General features: G+C 38.1%; 1 protein-coding gene across 1 annotated transcript in view; it reads right to left on the bottom strand.

The window, feature by feature from the left end:
• Positions 1-19,192, bottom strand: part of Otogl (otogelin like) — a 145,671-nt gene that overhangs the window by 41,570 nt on the left and 84,909 nt on the right. Inside the window, exons 32-37 of the mRNA XM_004650138.2 lie at positions 15,814-15,981; positions 14,295-14,573; positions 10,637-10,754; positions 3,747-3,826; positions 3,459-3,500; positions 1,444-1,452 (exon numbers count right to left, since the gene is read on the bottom strand). Of these exons, the coding sequence (XP_004650195.2) occupies positions 1,444-1,452; positions 3,459-3,500; positions 3,747-3,826; positions 10,637-10,754; positions 14,295-14,573; positions 15,814-15,981 (696 nt within the window). The remainder of the gene's footprint in view (positions 1-1,443; positions 1,453-3,458; positions 3,501-3,746; positions 3,827-10,636; positions 10,755-14,294; positions 14,574-15,813; positions 15,982-19,192) is intronic.

Genomic DNA, 19,192 nt, shown 5'->3' with positions numbered 1-19,192 from the left:
CCTCTGTATACTTATAAAGACTCTGTGATTATATTGGACTCACGTGGATAATTCAGGAAAACATCACCATGTCAAAATGAACTTATATACAGTTTTAATGCAGTAACAATAAAAATTCCAGCATCATTCTTCACAGAGATAGAAAAAAAATGATCTCAAAATTCATATGGAATGGCAGCAGGCCTCAGATATCCAAACATATAATCAGCAAAAAGAATCACCTCTGAAGACATCACCATACCCGATCTAAAGCTATATTACAAACCCATAGTGACAAAAACAGCATAGTATTGGCTTATAAACAGAACTATAGGCCAATGGGACAGAACTGAAGACTGGGACACTAGGTCAAGTAACTACAGCTACTTGGTCTTTGAAAAAGGTGCCACTAACATAGACTGGAGAAAAGGCAACATCTTCAACAAATGGTGCTGGAAAAAAAAAGGATAACAATATGTAGAAAAATGAAACTAGACCCACTCTTCTTGCCATATACAAATATCAGGTCCAAATGGTTTAAAGACCTCAATATAAGACTGGAAACTCTTCTCCTACTGGAATAAAAAATAGGAGGAACTCTCCACAGTATAGGAGTGAGGAAAGACCTCCTGAACAAAACCCCAGGAGCACAAGGAATTAAACAATCACAAAACTGATGGGATCTCATGCAGCTAAAAGGATTTTGCACAAACATACCATAATCAGAGCTGATAGATTACTTACAGAATGGGAGAAAATTTATGCCAGCTATACCACTCACAGAGGCCTTGTTTCTAGAAGCTATAAAGAACTCAAAATGTTAAACAAAAAATCAAGCAACCCACTCCAAAAATGGGGTAGAGAAGTGAATAGGAATATCTCAGAGGAAGAAACACAAATGGATATCACACTCTTGAGAAAATGTTCAGCATCCCTAACCATTAGGGAAATGCAAATTAAAACAACTAAGAAATTCCACCTTACTCAATAAGAATGTGAATAATTAAAAAATAAAATAACAATAAATGTTGGTCATGATATGGAAAAAGAGGAACCCTCATTCACTCTTGGTGGAAATGTAAACTTGTACTACCACTATGGAAATCAATATTAAGATTCATAAAAAGAATGAATATACAGCTACCAACAGACCCAGTTATTCCCTTGCTGGGTATTTATCCTAACTGCTTTATGCTTCACTACAAAGCTATTTGCTCAACCATGTTTAGAGCTGATCAATTCATGACAGCTAAGAACTGGAATCAACCCAGGTGCCCATCATTGGATGAATGGGTAATGAAATTGTGATACATGTACACAATGGAATTCTATTCAGCAGTAAGAAACAATGATGCAATGAAATCTGTAGGAAATGCACAGACTTGGAACAGATCATACTGAGCCAACTCACACAATCACAGAAAGACAAACACAGCATGGTCTCACTCATCTGTGGTTCCTAACCTGGACCAGCTTGAGTTACTGACATACCTGAAAGGCCACTCAAGTCCCAAACAACAGTGATAGAAAGGTTTGGGGGTAGATGAATGGGAGGCTGTGGAAAAACAAACACAAAACTAAATCTAAAATGAACTAATACCACATAAACCTTTATCCTTAAAGATAGACTAAAAGATATAATCCTCAGCAGGAATAAGTACCTGAAAAGAAGGACCCTAGAGAGGATGGTTTGAAGCATAATCTTAACTTGTTGTTGTTGTTGGCCTGTGACTCCCAGTACCAGAAATCTGTTGCTACCCACAATGAGCTGTTGATCAGAGAGACCTACAAGGTCTCCAGAACAAGACAGGCTTCTGTCAAGGCACTTGATTACTTGTCTGTGGCAAAAGGTAAGGCCCTATTGATGAAGACACCATATGCTGCTAACACAAAGCATGGAGAGACCTGGCTGGAATCTGGAAGAGAGCCATCCCTGGACAGTTAGCCTATCTAGTCCTGGAAAGTGCTACATGAGCTACTGGGGGAAAACGGCCATCAACTGTCTGAGCAATCAGAGGTCTAAGATACCTAGAAGCAAACATACTGACAGGATGTATATGCCAGTGCAATGGTGGCACACAGCCTTCGTGAGTAACCAGTGGTTTTCTGATTGGCTAAGAGATCTGCTCAGTGTAAAGGAACCCATATTCAGAATTGGAAACCAGATCAATACCCTATGGAGACAAAGATTATGCTCTCTAGTGACAAGATCCCACTCGTTTCTGGCTAAAAAGCAGGGCTACATCCATATAACTCCCCCAAATTAATAATGCTTAACCAATTTAATCTATGCTGACTTTACTCTCCCTTGAAGAATCTGCTTTTCTTCTTTAAAAGGTAGTGAGACCCAAGGAGATAAACTACCCCTTGCATTTCAGCCAAGGCACAGCTATTGGCTATTTTAGAATATTTGACTATAAAAATAGTAAAAAGTCAGTTTGTCGATTTCTGCAAACATATCTATGGTTTACAAAAAATGTTACTATATCTACAAAATAAGTTTAAAAGTATTGTTATCTTACCAATATTCATTTTTCCAATCTGTGAGTATAGGTTTTCTTTCCATTTGTTTATGATCTACCTCATTCCCTCAGTGATATTTCAGTTTCCACTGAAGCTGTAATCAATATTTCAGTTTACATTTATTTTGCTAACTCTATTCTAAAAGTGTTTTATTTTCATTTTTTTATTATTATTTTTTTGTTACAAGCATTACTATAAGTGGATTTGTGAAATCCTTTCCTAAGGTGAGTTTCATAGTGACAGAGGTATCAAAGGCAGGTCCTCAGTTTGCCTCCTCCAGAACTTGAGCAGAATCCAAGAATAGTTGTGGAGGCTCAGAGGAAACCTAAATGCACCCATATTTCATTTGAGCTTACTCAATCCCCACGAACGTTAGGCTGAGTTTACAAAACCAGAACTCTGGGCAGAGATGTGAAGGATGTCATATTAGTCTATCCTGACTGAAATGGAGAAAGTAGACCTATTGCAGTGCCCATGAATAGCCCCTTAGTAAAGCATAAGTGAGCTGGGGAGATAGCTCAGAAGTTAAAGGTGCACGCTTGCAAAGCTTTATGGTTTGGGTTCAATTTTCAAGTAGCCACACAAAGCCACATATGTTTGAAGATCCTTTGTAGTGGCAAGAAGCTCTTGCACACCCATTCTCATTCTCTCTCTTTCTTTCTCTCTCTCTCATTCACAAAAAAAAGTAAATAAAAATAATTTTAAGCTGGGGACATAGCTCAGTGGTAAAGCTCTTGTCTAGTGTGTATCCTTGGTTTAATCTCATTACTGCAATAAATAAATTCACAGAATTAAAAATATTTTTAAAAAATTAGTGACTGCTAGGTATTGAATCAATTGGGTAGTCCAAATACCAGAAGCTGGGATAAATGGACCAAGACATATTACAGAATGCTTATTTTACTGTCGGTCTAAAATTAGAGCAATACCGAAAAACATGAGGTTAGACAGCTTACCTGGTGGCATTAATGCTGGCTCTGAGGGAATCAAAGGTATGCCTACAAAGAGACAAAGAAGCTTTATTGCATAAAATTAAAACTACTATATATACAGCTCTTTACCATCACAGAATGTGTTTGTGAAGAAAGCACAAGGGAAAATGCTTTAGAAAGTAGTTGGGGTCGGGGGAGAACTAATGGAATGAACCGGTCTATACTATCATGTTCATAATCATTTTCTTCAGAAAGAAAAACATACCCATGCTTTGCATTTCTCAGAGTAAAATAATCATGGTTCACACTTACAGTCTCCTGGATAAACACATTTGAGGGTGACTTCATCTAGGATCATATGCTTGGGGCAGTACGGCAAGCATCCTTCAACCCTTTACATGAAAAAAATAAAAAAAATTAAAATGCATTAAAAAACTGCATTAACAAAATGTATTTAACTAAAGTATGGTCTTCCTTAAATTCTTCTATTCTCACAGCCCAGAACTAAGAATTCTATTTGTCACCAACTCTATTATATTTATAAAACCTATGAAATCACAACATGATTAAATCTGATCATAGAAAGTTAAAAATATACTCATATCTGAGATATAATATTCCATTGTTCTATGAATGGGTAGAGGTGCAGAGGAATAATTTACTGAGGTTTTAAGCTCTAACAATGTTATTTTTACCTCTGCTCGTTTCATCCAAGCACATCATTACAACCTCTGCTAGTGTTTTGAAGATGTTTATAGAATAAAACAGTACCAATAGGACCTCTTCCTACTCATTATTAAATACTAAACCCATTGAAAGAGACTTGTCATCTCCAATTGGAGCATTGGGATGGGACATAGGTGCAGTTCTTTGAGTACAAGGCAGAAAGGGCTCAGGAGTTCTAGAGAGCATTATGGTCTGTGGCTGAATTACTGGCAGTGAGCTGGGAAGGAGTAGATGTGTATGAGCCACAGGAGGCCTGGTTTCAAGCCCCAGCCAGTGAGCCTTGGTACAGGTTCGCAATTCTTTCATGAAAAACAGAAGCCCAGTGACAATGCCAAAAATTTCAAGAGGCCGTGGGCTGGGAGACTGGGCAGAATCAAGGCAAATCTTCTAGAACACTATTTTTCTTTCTTTTTTATGTTTTTTAATTTTTTTATTAATTAGTTTTGTATTCAGCAAATACAGTCAGTTTGGTGCCATTATTAGGTTCATCCATGACCTACCCCCTCCCTATTGGCCTCTCCTTGTTGATGTATATGGGTTGTGCATTGTGGAGTTAGCCCACAGTTATGGGTAAGATAAATGTCTCTGCATATCATGACCCAACTTGTGGCTCTGACATTCTTTCCACCCCCTCTTCCGCAAAATTTCCCTGAGCCATATTGGGTTCATTTTGGGTCTGCTTCAGTGATAAGGTGTTGGGGGCCTCTGGGTCTCTGGCTTTCTGATTTTGTAGGAGTTGATTTTTCTCTGTGTTGGTCTCCTTCCCCCTTGTGCTGGTATCTGGTTCATCAGGAAAACAGCACCCTTGCTTGTTTCACCAATTTTTCTTAGTTTCAGCCGGGGCCCTTTTGAGGTATGATGGGGTGGCTCTCTCCTTAGGATCTACGCAACAAAGGACCAATAATCGTGTGGATGCTTCCATCACTAAACTAGAACTAATAGATAAGAAATTGGAAGGAGATCAAAGAGAGTTAAGACATTTGAGGAAGAGTGAAAAAAAAAAAAAGACCTTAAAAATTACCTGGCCATGCTAAATGAAGACATAAAGAAATGCAAGGATGAATTCCAAGATTCATCAAGAAAATCAGAAAATGATGTGAAAAGGGAGCTTGACAGAGGGATGGAAATTATACCTAGAAAAGTAGTAGAAAATGCAAACTTAATTGAACAAGTCCAAAACTCTCTGGAAGCCCTCAAAAATAGAGTCAGCCATGTGGAGGATAGAAACTCTGATCTGGAAGACAAGTTAGAACACTATTTTTCTATGGGAATAAAACCAACAAAAGCTTTGAGTCCAATGAATGTAATCTTCCATGAACAATTACATTCATACATGCAACAAAGAATTAATGTAAATTTTGTTATTAAAAGCCCTGATCATCTGTTTCCCATATGAACTAGCAGATTGTGATAAATATTTTTAATATTTTGAAAGAATTTTCAAAGGCTTAATCTGTTACTAAGGAGTTTGGACAAAAATGCTCAATCCTTTCTATTCTGGGTGAAAATGAACGAGCTTGACACTACATGTCAGGAGCAGCAGCAGACAGCAGTGTTGGTGGAGCAAAGGCAGAGAATGCTACAATCACGACGAGCTCTTTCCTCTCTTACTGAACATGGCTTCATGAGACACAGTGAGCCTTCTCTTGAATACCTCCTACACAGTGACTTTTTCAAACATGAACAGTTAGCTTGTATGTGTTCAATTGCTTATTTCATAACAATGAACTTTAATAATAAAATTTTAACAGACATATAATTCTTTTCCAAATATTACCAAGCAAAGAAGAAAAATAAAGACTACTATATTGTTGAAAAAACTACAGCTAGTCAGTTATCACTGAATGAAGTCATCACCAATTTTTTATGGAATTCAATTGTTTTGCAATTTCTGTACCACTTCCAATCATAGCCATTGTCTTAAAACATCTTCTAAAAACCATCTTATCTGTTAACAATGCCTTTGTAGTTATGCATAATGGATTCCTCTCTATTTGGTGAATATCTAACAATTTGTTCAATTTCCAGCCAGTAAATATGATCCCACAGACTCAGAGTAGCTCTTACATAATAAGGTTACAATTAACATATTGTTCAATTATGTTACTTTATATAGACTGCTGCTTTCCCTTTTACTGGATATTTTTATGCTTAATTTTAAATTTTTTTGTTTACTTTTATGCATTTATTTGAGAGCAACAGAAAGAGGGACAGAGAGAGAGAGAGAGAGAATGGGTGTGCCAGGGCTTCCAGCCACTGCAAACAAACTCCAGATGCCTGCACCCCCTTGTGCATCTGGCTAATGTGGATCTTGGGGAATCAAGCCTCAAACTGGGGTCCTTAGGTTTCATAGGCAAGCGCTTAACCACTAAGCCATCTCTCCAGCCCTGCTTATTTTTTAAGATGTGTGTGTGTGTGTGTAAACCAGGGTCTCTTGCTACTGCAAGCAAAAGCCTGTTTGGCTTCATGTGAGTGGCTTGGGAACTGAACCCAGGCAATAAGGCTTTACAAGCATATGGCTTTATTGACTGAACCATCTCTCCAACTTTCATTTATTTTTAATGCTTCTTTTATTCAAGGCATTCAAATCATCTTGAACAAAAGGGATGCTTCTATTGGGAAATTGAAAGAGGGGCACCAGGGAAGGTTAAAGCCCCGAATTAGTACTTGGGTCACAGGCACAATCAGGAGTCCCCACAGACACCTCAGCACAGAGAAGACAGAGAAAGGGATGAGTAGAAATGTGAAAGAGCCTGGCAAGGGTGAATTCTTCCTGTGTCTGCTAGTCACTCCAACCATCCTAAATGAGAAAGAGCTACAAGATAATACATTGAAAATACTGAGGAGCTGAATACAGTTACATCACTGACTAGTTTGCCATCAAAAATAATATGGATGCCAAATGCCATTTCACAATATACCTCATTTTTCTCCAACTAATAGCCAGGTTGGATCCTCAGCTCACTTCCTCCTCAGTAATTAGCCTATTTGAAAGTGACATGTCCCCTATATTCTCATGTGTATGAACCCCAGCTGGTGATGGTGTTTGGGAAGGTTGAAGAGTGTGGAGACTTGCTGGAGGAAGTGGACTACTAGGAATAAGTCATGAGGTTTAATGTATTGAACCACTTCTTACTAGTTCTCTGCATCTTGAATATGGATACACTGTTACCAGCCATCCTCTGGTTCCAGCTGCCAACCCTTCCCAGAATTTTAAACCAAAATAAATCCTTTCCCTTCTTAAGCTACTTCTTAGCAGGTATTTTGTGGCAGCAAACAGTAAGGTAACTAAAACAGAGACCATGTGGCATCCTTGCCTACTTATAACCACCAGATGGTACAGGAAAAATATTTGTGAATATGAGAGGACCAAAAATAATAATAATAAAGACTTCTATTCATAAAAAAATAATTAATGTGGCTGGAGAGATGGCTCAGCAATTAAGGTCCTTGCCTACAAAGCCTAAGGATCCAGTACCCACTTAAAGCCAAATACACAACGTGGTGTATACATCTGGAGGCTCTCTGCTTTTCTCTCTCTCTCTCTCTCTCTCTCTCTCTCTCTCTCTCTCTCTCTCTCTCTCTCCACTCTCCTCTCCTCTCCTCTCCCTCTGCCAAATAAAAATAAATCAATAAAATATTTTTAAAAATTAAAATTAAAATATGGCTGTTTTCATTTTAAAGAAAACAAATGGGAATTTTATTGGCTTCCCTATACTCCTATAGCACAAAACACACAGAGCATAGTAGTTCAAACCACATCTCCTGCATACAAACGTGTGCTCCAGAGAGAGAAGCAGCTTCTCTGGGCCTCAGCTGGTCTTCTCAAAAGAGGGAATAATGAAGGTACTCCTTGACATCACCAGCAAATGTCAAACATGCTGGCAGTGGCTGTTTTCCTAGACCTCAGTCACTGTGTTGCCACCACCAACATGTTTTGTTTCTGTTTCCTTCTTAAAGTCTAAGAGTTCCCTGTGAGATACTTGGGTCTCATGTCTTCATGTGCCTCGGCATCTTGTGTATGATACTAGTGTTCACCTCAGAGTAGAAGCTATTTAGCATAAGTAGATATTTAGCATAAAAATATCCTCCTTGGGCTGGAGAGATGGCGTAGCGGTTAAGCGCTTGCCTGTGAAGCCTAAGGACCCCGGTTCAAGGCTCCGTTCCCCAGGTCCCACGTTAGCCAGATGCACAAGGGAGCGCACGCGTCTGGAGTTCATTTGCAGAGGCTGGAAGCCCTGGCGCGCCCATTCTCTCTCTCTCCCTCTATCTGTCTTTCTCTCTGTGTCTGTCGCTCTCAAATAAATAAATAAATAAATAAAATTAAAAAAAGAAAAAAAGAAAATATCCTCCTTACTGTTAGTCCATTTCTCTGTTTTCTCTCACAGCAAACTCCTTTTCCAAAAGCTGCTTACACTCTCTGGTTCTATTTTGTCTCTTCCTGGCTGACAGCTTACTAAATCCAACAAACAACTTTTTACCTCAACTTAATATCCTCCAAATCAAATTCTTCAGTTTCCTTCTAATGCTGTCCTTTCTTGGCAAAGGTGAGCACAGTCTAGTATGGAGTCAAATGATTTGAAATTGCTGATAGTTGACTAGTTTTTGACTCTTGTGAACTAAAGTTCCCAGGGGAAAAAGCCACACCCGTGTCAAACAACCACAAGGCTGACTGACTGTTTGGAACTTCCTGATTGTGGAGAGTTGGAAAGTTGTGGATTCAGAGGCAAATTACCTTGGACTGTCTTTAGTCCCCTTAGTAGCCACCCATTGCTTAGCTATGTGTATGACCTAACATCTTTATGAATAACTATCAAGTAAAAGTGGAATGAATTTGCTTAGTAGAATACTAGCTTTACCCACCCAAAAAGCTTTGAGTACCACCACATAGCATCTGAGACATACAGCCTAGATTTTCTCACTTTACTATAACCCACCTATCTGATGTTTCCACCAATGCATTTGAAAAATGTCTTAATTTATGATTTTCTTGTGTTCTGTCACTACAAAAACTTCATAAAACACTTTCCATGCTGGAATGGGATATTTGGTGCAACCTAACTCCATGTTCCCAAGCCATGGTTATTCATATTTGGCGTCAGGAAGGAAAAGACACAATTTTATTCCCTTTAAGGTGAGGGGTGTTTTGTGACAACACTAGAAAAGTTTACAAAGACAAGTTCACCTGGGCTCACTCAAAAAATGCTAAGTTCACACATGAGTCATTTCTCTTTCCCTCATCACTCATATCATATGCCCCTAAGTTTTAAATATATCCAGAATTATCATGTTTTATGATCTCTGAAGGTACTACTGTTCAAATCTCTTCTGTTCTCTGTACATGACCATTTATGCCCTTATTTTGCTCCTCCTCCAACAGTCTATTTAAGAACAATAGCCAAGTTAACATCTTTGGGCATGAGTACATCTTGTCACTTCTCTATACAATATACCAGGACTATTTGTGATATTCAAAATTAATACAAAGCCTGCACAGCAAGCTGTGTGGCTCTCTATGATCACCTGCCTTCTCCCATGAGTCTCTGATCTCACCTCCTACTTTGCTCAATTCTGTTCACTGTGCTCCAACAAATAGCTTTCTTATTGAGTCTCAAATACTCCAAACATATTCCCACCTAACATTTTTGTATTGATTGCAATCAAAGACTCCTCCACAGATATCCACATAGCCAGTTCCCTGGATTCCTTCAGACTCTAGTTAGATGTGAACTTGTTGGTATGTTGTTTCTTAACCACCAATTTAACAATACATATGCACATGAGTGTGCATACATGGGCACACATGCACACACACACACCTTACTCTATCTCCTTTACCTTCCTTTATTTTTTTCAGCACACATATTGCCAGCAAACAATATGTTGTACTTCATATGTATGCTCTTGTTTACTTTCTCTTCAACTCTATAATGTGTAGGCAATCTGAGGACAGGCACTTTGTCTATTTTTGTTGTTGTTGTTTGTCCTTAGCAGAAAGTTAAATTGCTAATACATAGTAGAACCTCAATAACTGTTTTAGATTAAAATGAAATCAATTCATGGATTAGTACATAGAGTAAACACTTCTCTTTTTAAAAAAAATTAGTTTATTTTTATTTATTTATTTGAGAGTCACAGACAAATAGAGAAAGAGGGAGAGGGAGAGAGAGAGAGAGAGAGAGAGGAGAGAGAGAGAGAGAGAGAGAGAGAGAGAGAATGGGTACACTAGGGCCTCCAGCCACTGCAAACAAACTTCAAATGCATGCACCCCCGGTGCATCTGGCTGATGTGGATTCTGGGGAATCGAACTGGGGTCCTTAGGCTTCATAGGCAAGTGTTTAACCACTAAGCCATCTCTCCAGCCCAAGTAAACACATACTTCTTGAGAATAGCTGTTTTAAATATGATATATACTCCACACAGAACAGAATCTATTTATACTGGAAGCTGTTCACATAATGGTCAGCACTACTTACGGTGGAAGAACTTTGCAGGCTACTGCCTCAGGGTCACTGCATGTTTTAAAACAGGGAGTGGCACAAGGTTCATATCTCCACTCGCACATCCTCCTGTAAGGGACTGCTGCCTGGATTTCTGAGAAAAAAAAGAAAAATTAAATCATATGAATTTAAATGCATAGCTTGAGAACTAAGAACTTATGATTTGAACACTTTTATTTTTTTTGGACCCTCTTTGACCATAAGGTTTAAAAGACTGACTATAGAATAAAAGCATTGCGCTTTCTAGGTGACTAGAGGACTTCATGTTCATGATAGAGTACTTGATAAAAATATATCCTCAGAAGACTTTGGATGTCTCCCTTTAGTGATATTTTCCACTGATTTTCCTATCATGGAAGGTGAAAATAGTTTACAAAAATCATTTTGCAAAATAATTTTATCTTACTATATTCTTGCCATTACTCTTTTGAGAAAATATCACTTCCCATCTATAAGTAAAGAAATAGGGTGCAAAAAGGCAAGTGCTTTATCAACACCAAACAACTAGGAAAATGGCAAGACCAAACAGGATCTCATGATCTCACATCTAGAGAGAATGTTCCACTATTATTCTTCTCACAGAACTTACCACATTCCCTCTGTGGTGGTTTGATTCAGGTGTGCCCCATAAACTTAGATATTCTGAATGCTAGGTTCTCAGCTGATAGAGATTTGGGAATTAACACCTCCTGGGGGGAGTGTATTATTGGGGGTGGGATTATGGGTATTATAGCCAGTTTCCCCTTACCAGTGTTTGGAACACTCTCCTGTTGCTATTGTCTACCTTATGTTAGCTGTGGGGGGGGGGTGATATCCACCCTCTGCTCATGCCATCATTTTTCCCTGTCATCATGGAGCTTCTCCTTAAGTCTGTAAGCCAAAATAAACTCTTTTACCCTAAATGTACTCTTGGTTGGGTGATTTTTGCCAGCAATGTGAACCTAACTGCAACAGTAAAGTTGGTACCAAGGAGTGGTGTCATTTGCTGCTAGAAACCTGACTGTATGGCTTTGGCCTATTGGAGCTGATTTTCAAGAGGAATGTGAAAGGATTTGAAAACTTGGCCTAAGAGATGCCTTGTAATGCCAAAGTACAGCATGATGGACTAGTCTGCTCAGAGTTGAAAGACCTGAACGCAATGAGAAGACTGCGAGGTTTGGTTTGTGAGGATGAGGAATAGCTTTGCCTGGACTGTTTATGTGAGATGCTTTCTGTTGTGCCCCTGAGAAGTTGTGCAGGGTTACATAAGGTAGAAATGGACTGGTGTGAGCAGAGGGATATGGCACAGAACAAATCTTTGGACTGAAACTTCTACCTGTTCAGCTGCAATTATTTGAGAGATTGCAACCTTTGAAATTGAGCCAGCTGAACTGCACTGGGGAAGTGGAAAGAATATAGACTGCTTGAAAGGGCCTGTGTGCTCAAGGAGTGTCGTGTTCTTCAAAGTCTGCTTTATGCCCCCCCACTTCCAAACTAACAAATTGGCACTCTGCCTGGTATTGTGAAACATAGGAAATGCGGGAAAGAGAGGGTCATTGAATTTGCAACACAGTCTTGTGGTTTTAAAATGGCCATGGGCAGTGTAAAGCAGGTTTGCTAGATGCATGCATGGAGACCTGATGGAGCCATGAAGATGGACTGTTGATTGCAGTGGAGACCCATGGGAGATGCCGGGACCACGAGATGACTGCTAAGGAAAGCTGCTGGCCACAGATGAAGTTTTCCAAGACTGTGAGTAGCCTAGCTGGAGGGGTGGAACTGGAGCTCCAGAGACTTGTTGCTGGTTAGAGCTACTGGACTTGGAGCTATAGACTTTGATGTTTTCCCTGTTTAAATCTTGTATTGGTTGAATATTTCTTTGCTATGCCCAGTGCCATCCTTTTTAAAATCTTATTTACCTATTTATCTACTTGAGAAAGAGAGAAAGAGAGGCAGAGAGAAGGGAAAAGAAAGAATGGGCATTTCAGGGCCTCCAGCCACTACAAGTGAACTTCAGACACATGAGCCCCCTTGTGCATCTGTCTTACATGGGTCCTGGGGAATCGAACTGGGGTCCTTTGGCTGTGTAGGTAAATGCCTTAACCACGAAGCCATCTCTCCAGCCCCCAATACCATCCTTTGTAGTGTGAATGTTTATTATGTGTCATTAGTGGGGTTTTGGGGGAGGGGAAATTATGGTTGTTAAAAGATCTTGAACTATGGGAATGTTTGAACATCATTAGGATTGATAAAAACTACAGGGACTTTTAAAGTTGCACTGGATGCACTGCATTTTAAATCATGGATGGTTATCAGTTTATGGCGTCCAGGGGCAGATTGTGATGGTTTGATTCAGGTGTCCCCTGTAAACGTATGTGTTCTGAATGCTAGGTTCCCAGCTGATGGAGATTTTGGAATTAACAGCAGGCTTATGGGTATTATAGCTAGTGTCCCCTTCTCAGCATGTGAAACAGTCTCCTGTTGCTATTGTCCACCTCATGTTGACCAGGGGAAGAGGTCCACCCTCTGCTCATACCATCATTTTCTATTGCAATCATGGAGCATCCCCTTGAGTCTGTAAGCCAAAATAAACCCTTTTTTCCCAAAAGCTCTTGGTTGGGTGATTTCTGCCAGCAATGAGAACCTGACTGCAACACCCTTATACATAACAAGTATTATATGAATACAAAAACATAAATGAGTAGATTTAAATAATACATGGTTCTAGTTATAAAATGTCCTTTAAGATCTTGTGCTTGACTTGTTCTGTCACCTCAGACTAGATTTAATAATGCAAGTGGTAGACATATTGGTGCTGGTTTTGCCCTGTTTATAGCCCTTTGCCAGACAAACAACACTCATAGTACTGGGTTCATGCAAAACTTCCGACCACACTTAATACTTTGGAATTCAAAACTTATTCAAAAGGCATTCTCTGAAGGTTCAATTTGAGTTTTCTGAATTCCACCCATTACAGAGGACTGAACAGAAACAGTCAAATGATTAATTCTCTTGAACAACACTAGGAGAGTTAGCTAGAATGGATCTATTTGTTTGGAAGACATATTGCAAAAATCAGGCTGCTGCATTTCAAAAATAGAGCAAGATTTAAACTCTACATAAAGACAGGAAAATTGTTTTCTGCCACCCAGAAAAACTCTTAGCTGTAGACCTCAAAGACCCTGTCTTAGAAATGAGATCTGCTTCTGCTAAGCTAGGGAAATTATCCAGAGATCAATGCCAGACACACTTGAATTCAAAAGACAGAGAGTCATGTACTGTCTTTATCTGTAAGAATCAGATGAATCAGAAATTGCCTTCAAGGAAAGAAAAATAAAAAGTATATACAGATACTGGGCATTTGTGAGAAAAGAGTGGGTCTGACTCCAAAGTAAGACTTGGGGTAATCTTACAGTTATTTGGGGTTGCTGTAGTCATTTACACCAGTGTGCTTACTAAAATACCAGATGCAATATCATTATTTCTCTTATTTTATAGATGAGTAAACTGAGAGGAGTAGAGAGGTTAAGAAACTTGTGGTTGTATAACTCTATCTACTCATGTACAATAAAATAGTGTATAATTAAAAACTATTAATATTCTACATAACCTAAGCTGTCTATGTTCTCTCTTCTGGAGCTCTCAGGAAGCATACCTTCTATGCTGAAGCTACTTGACTGCTTGAATTCTTCAGAGTCATCATATTTTGATGCTTTGACACTAGAGTCTTTAAAAATGATGAAAAAGCCTCTCTTGCTGTATAACTCAAAGGCATTGTAACCAGGAATCCAGAGGCTCTGGTGGTAGAAAAATGTTGCTCCTCTTTGAAAAGCTGAATTCGCCTGCCACAGCTCCAAGCTAAGAGTATCATTGCCATGGACATAGAGAAAGTAGTTGGGCCTTTCAGCTGATTCCAAAGAAACAAGGGCCAATGCTGTAAAACAAGAGCAGGTCTTGACAACTCCCAGGAGTCTCAGGAGAAGCCACATCACCAGTGCTGACATTACACAATATAGTTATAAAGTTTAAAATAAGAAAACAAAATCTTACAACGTGCCAATCTTAGAAACTTCAGAAATGAATTATGAGAATGGGCATATCAGGACTTCTAGCCAATGCAAACAAGGTCCAGACACATGTGCTTCCTTGTGCATCTGGCTTGCATAGGTACTGGGGAATTAAACCTAGATCTTCAGGCTTTGGAGGCAAGTGCCTTAACTGCTAAGGATCTCTTCAGCCCTTCCTTAAGTTTCTAATTAAGACATTGTATTGATTTTCTGCAGCAAGCATAATTTTTATGTTTCTATTAAGAAAATCAGTTACTATATGTCATAAAATCAAGAACGCTACCAAATTTAATATGTTTCCAAAGGTATTTATTGTGTCCAAAACCTTTCAAGTTCCTTGACTGAGGACTGAAATATGCAAACAGGATAAAAGAAGTTACTGCATGAGGAAAAAAAAAAAACAATATAACAAGCATAGATTAAAACTTCAGTTTAATAGGTTCTTTTTGAACTGATTTCTTTTAGAGGATAAAAATAATTTATTCAAATTGGAGAACTGGGAGATTTCTTAGAAATATGAGAGTTACATCAGATTCATCCATTCAAGAACTTTCCTTTGAAGCTTGTGGAATAAAGATTAAATGGTCGTTGGTAGACTATATAGTTGAAATGTCACTTAGCCTCACTGGACCTGAAGGGGAGGGGACACTACTAGTAGGCAAACCAGAAAGAGTAGGCCAGGATCAAGGACATAGCTACGAACCAGGACAATGATCAGACTGTCTCGGTGATTGTCTACACTGTGACATATGCACCTAATGTTTAACTTATCGAATATCAAATCAAATTCTTCCTTTCATTTTAATAAGACATTAAAATCCTTTAAGGGTTAGCAATTAGTTATCTTTCAAAAATTTCAAATTAAATTCTTCAATTAACATATGAACATTTAATCTGTGACTTATGTCTCATAAAAATCTCAATCATTTACAGTCCCACATAAACATCCCAAGAGATAAACAAATTACTTTCGACCTAAAGCATAATTATTTCATGTGCTTATATTCTTTAGGAAATTTAGAAAAAATATATCATAGAAAATAAGATCCACATTTAATACTTGCTAAATGAATCATAAACTAAACTTACATTTTCACTTATACTTACATGATGTCTTCTCACTGAAAAGGCCTGGAGTGATCATGAAATAAAAAAATAAATTGCTATGACTATTACTTCTTGGCAAAGAGAAAATTTTTCTACTGCTCATATTGGCTCCTAAAACAAGGCCACTCTGTCCATAACTTGCCAGCATATATGGTCCTTCTCCAAGCCCTAGTGAAGCACATATAACAGAATTACTAGTTAGCAGGGGACTTTAAAATTTCAAGAAGGTAAATTTTAACAATGAAAGTCACGCTTAAATTATTGAACAATTAAAATTAACCACTGACAATATTTGAAGTATTTCAAAGAATAATATAATAACTTAGCAGCTATAATCTATATTTATATTTAACTTGAAGTATCACTATATAAACACAAATTTTATATTTTTTCATAGATATACACATGTACATGGACATAGACAGGTGTATGTCTGTATTTATTTACATATAAAACAGAGCTGCATTGAAACTTGGCACACTTTCTGCTTCTAATGTTTTCTTGCCTACAAGACATGTGTGCAACTGACTTGCCAAATCTAACATTCCAACATACTAATCTACCTCAATAAACATAAAAGGTTTTCTGTATCAATGGTATCACGACATTACATTAGTTATATATAGTCCATAAAAATGAATTGAAAGACATAGTATACAATATTTTATTGGTGCTAAGTATTTTAAAATTTCATCAATGAAGTCTGTCTATTTTTTTAAAGAGGGCTGAAGAGATTGATTAGTGGTTAAGGCAATTGTCTGGCAAAGCCAAAGGACCTCGGTTCAATTACCCAGGACCCACATAAGCCAGATACACAAGGTGGCACATGTGTCTAGAGTTCATTTGCAGTGGCTGAAGACCCTGAAGTGCCTATTTCTCAATCTCTCTCTCTCTCTCACTCTCTCTCTCTTTCTGCCCCCCTCTCTCTCAAATAAATAAAATAAAATAAAATAAAATAAAATATTTTTTTAAAAAAAGAAAATAAAGTTCAATAAAAATATGAGAGGCCCTTTATTGGTCCACTGTAATTTCCCATGAATGCAAATGATTTCTTACAAAGGGGAAATATGTACAATGGTAAAAGGTAGTTGGTCTAAAACCAGACCTAAAACTCACCAAAGTGATTTTTCAGCAAATCTCACCTTATAAGAGTAGCTATAATGATGGCATATTATTTATTATTCATTGATCCTCAAAAGAATTGTTAAACTTTGTGATATTGAAATTAATTTTTCAACCCAATATTTCTGTGCAAGGACATTGAATGTCCTTAATACACATGAGTATTCTATCACTTTCAGGTTTCTTCTGGATCATTTACTATGTGACAAAATTACCAGCTGAACACTTTTTACAGACATATGTATATTTTTGTGTTGCAGACTATGTTACATGTTTATATACAAGGTAGTTGCTCGCATCCTCAAATAGTAATAACATTTTATTTGGGACGTATTTCACTTCCTCACTTTTCTCAAGTACAATCGTATCTTTACAGTCCACAGTGAGAAGGGAGGAAAAGAAAATTCAATGACTAAAACAATAAAGTTTTTCTTCCTTTATCCACTGAAACCCAAATATGAGGAAATCAGGTTGGAGAAATAATGCATCTTCTAAGTATGAAAGAATGAAGATAAAAATTTCAATCACCAAGACCATGAGAAGGAAGGGATTCCGGGTGGTTCCCCTTTAACATCATCTGTCCAATCATAGAGCAACTACGGATGTACATGTGGTGAAAACATGGCTTCTCTAATACTTTTATATTCTGAATACAGGTGGGACTTGAAAAACACTGCTCTCTACTGAGGCAGAACTGAACAGAAACAGTGAAGAATGTCTCTATGAGACAGCAGGCAGTAGGCCTTTGTCCCTGAAACAGGTATATACAATGTAAAATGTCAAACAAAAATGTACAAGACGGCTGGAGAGATAGATCACTGGTTAAGGTGCTTGCCTACAAAGTCTAAGGATTCCACTTTGATTCCACACTACCCACATAAAACCAGACACACAAAGTGTTACGTTCATCTGCAGTTCATTTGCAGTGGCTAGAGGTCCGGCATGCCCATGCCCATTCTCTCCCTCTCTCTCTCTCTCTCCCTCATTCTCTCTCTCTCATAAATAGATAAATGAATAAAATATTTAAGAAAAATACAGAAGAAACAAAAGTATTCCCAAAGTCTGAATACCGCATGACTAATTTCTAGGAAGAAATTATTAACAAAATAGCAGTATAAACTTCCAAGATGTAAATATACTTCAATTTCTAAATAATATGAATAAATAGAAGACATATACACTTTAAATTATAATTCAGTGTCACATATGTTTAAAGATAATATGATGAAACTCATTACTTATATAGTAACCTGGAAAAAATAACTAATAATAATTCAAAATGAAAAAGACATATGTATGGGGGCAAACTGCTTGCCTCGTAACAATGAAGACATGAGTTCTACAACCATTTTTCATGTAAAAAAGCAAGGCATGAAGGGCAGATGCAGGATCAGTTAGAGACTATCTAAAGTAAATAACATGGAAGGATGATGGCAACCATGACATGTATAATATGCACACATATGCAAAAACAAATAAAAATTTTAAAAGCTGTGCATGGCAGCATGCTCCTGTCATCCCAGCACAGGGGATGCAAACACATCAGGATCCCTGTAGCTCATTGGTCAACCAGTCTCACCTCATTGGTGAGCTTCAGGACAGTGAGAGACCCTGTCTCAACACAGAGGCAGATGGTGTTCCTGAGGATGACACCCAGGGTTGTCCTCTGGCCTCCACAGACACATGTGTGTACAAGTGTATCCACATATACACACGAACACACATACACTTGTGCACACCCACATTAAAATATAAAATAATAACTGTGGGCTAACTCCACAATGCACGACCCCTATACCTCAACAAGGAGGGGCCAATGGGGAGGGGGTAGGTCACGGATGAGCCTAATAATGGTACCAAACTGCCTGTACTTGCAGAATAGAAAACTAATTAAAAAACAAAATAAAATAAAACATAAAATAACCCTGGGTGTGGTGGTATACACATTTAGTTCCAGCACTTGGGAGGCAGAGGTAGGAGGATTGCTATGAGTTTGAGTCCACCCTGAGACCATACAGTGAATTCCAGGTCAGCCTGGGCCAGAATGAGACCACACACACACATATATATATATATGTGTGTGTGTGTGTGTGTGTGTGTGTGTATATATATATATATATATATATATATATATATATATATATATATATATATGATGACAAGGTTGGCCAGCTGAACCAACTCTTTCTTCACTGTATATGCCCCTCACTATAGCAACCTGAAAAGATGTGTACCATCTACTTGTATCAAAACCTCT

The sequence above is a fragment of the Jaculus jaculus genome, chromosome 6 (assembly GCF_020740685.1).
Source record: "Jaculus jaculus isolate mJacJac1 chromosome 6, mJacJac1.mat.Y.cur, whole genome shotgun sequence".
In the NCBI taxonomy this organism is placed as follows: Eukaryota; Metazoa; Chordata; class Mammalia; order Rodentia; family Dipodidae; genus Jaculus; species Jaculus jaculus.
Note: the sequence above shows the minus strand (reverse complement) of the source record. Positions and strands in the feature narration are given on the sequence as shown.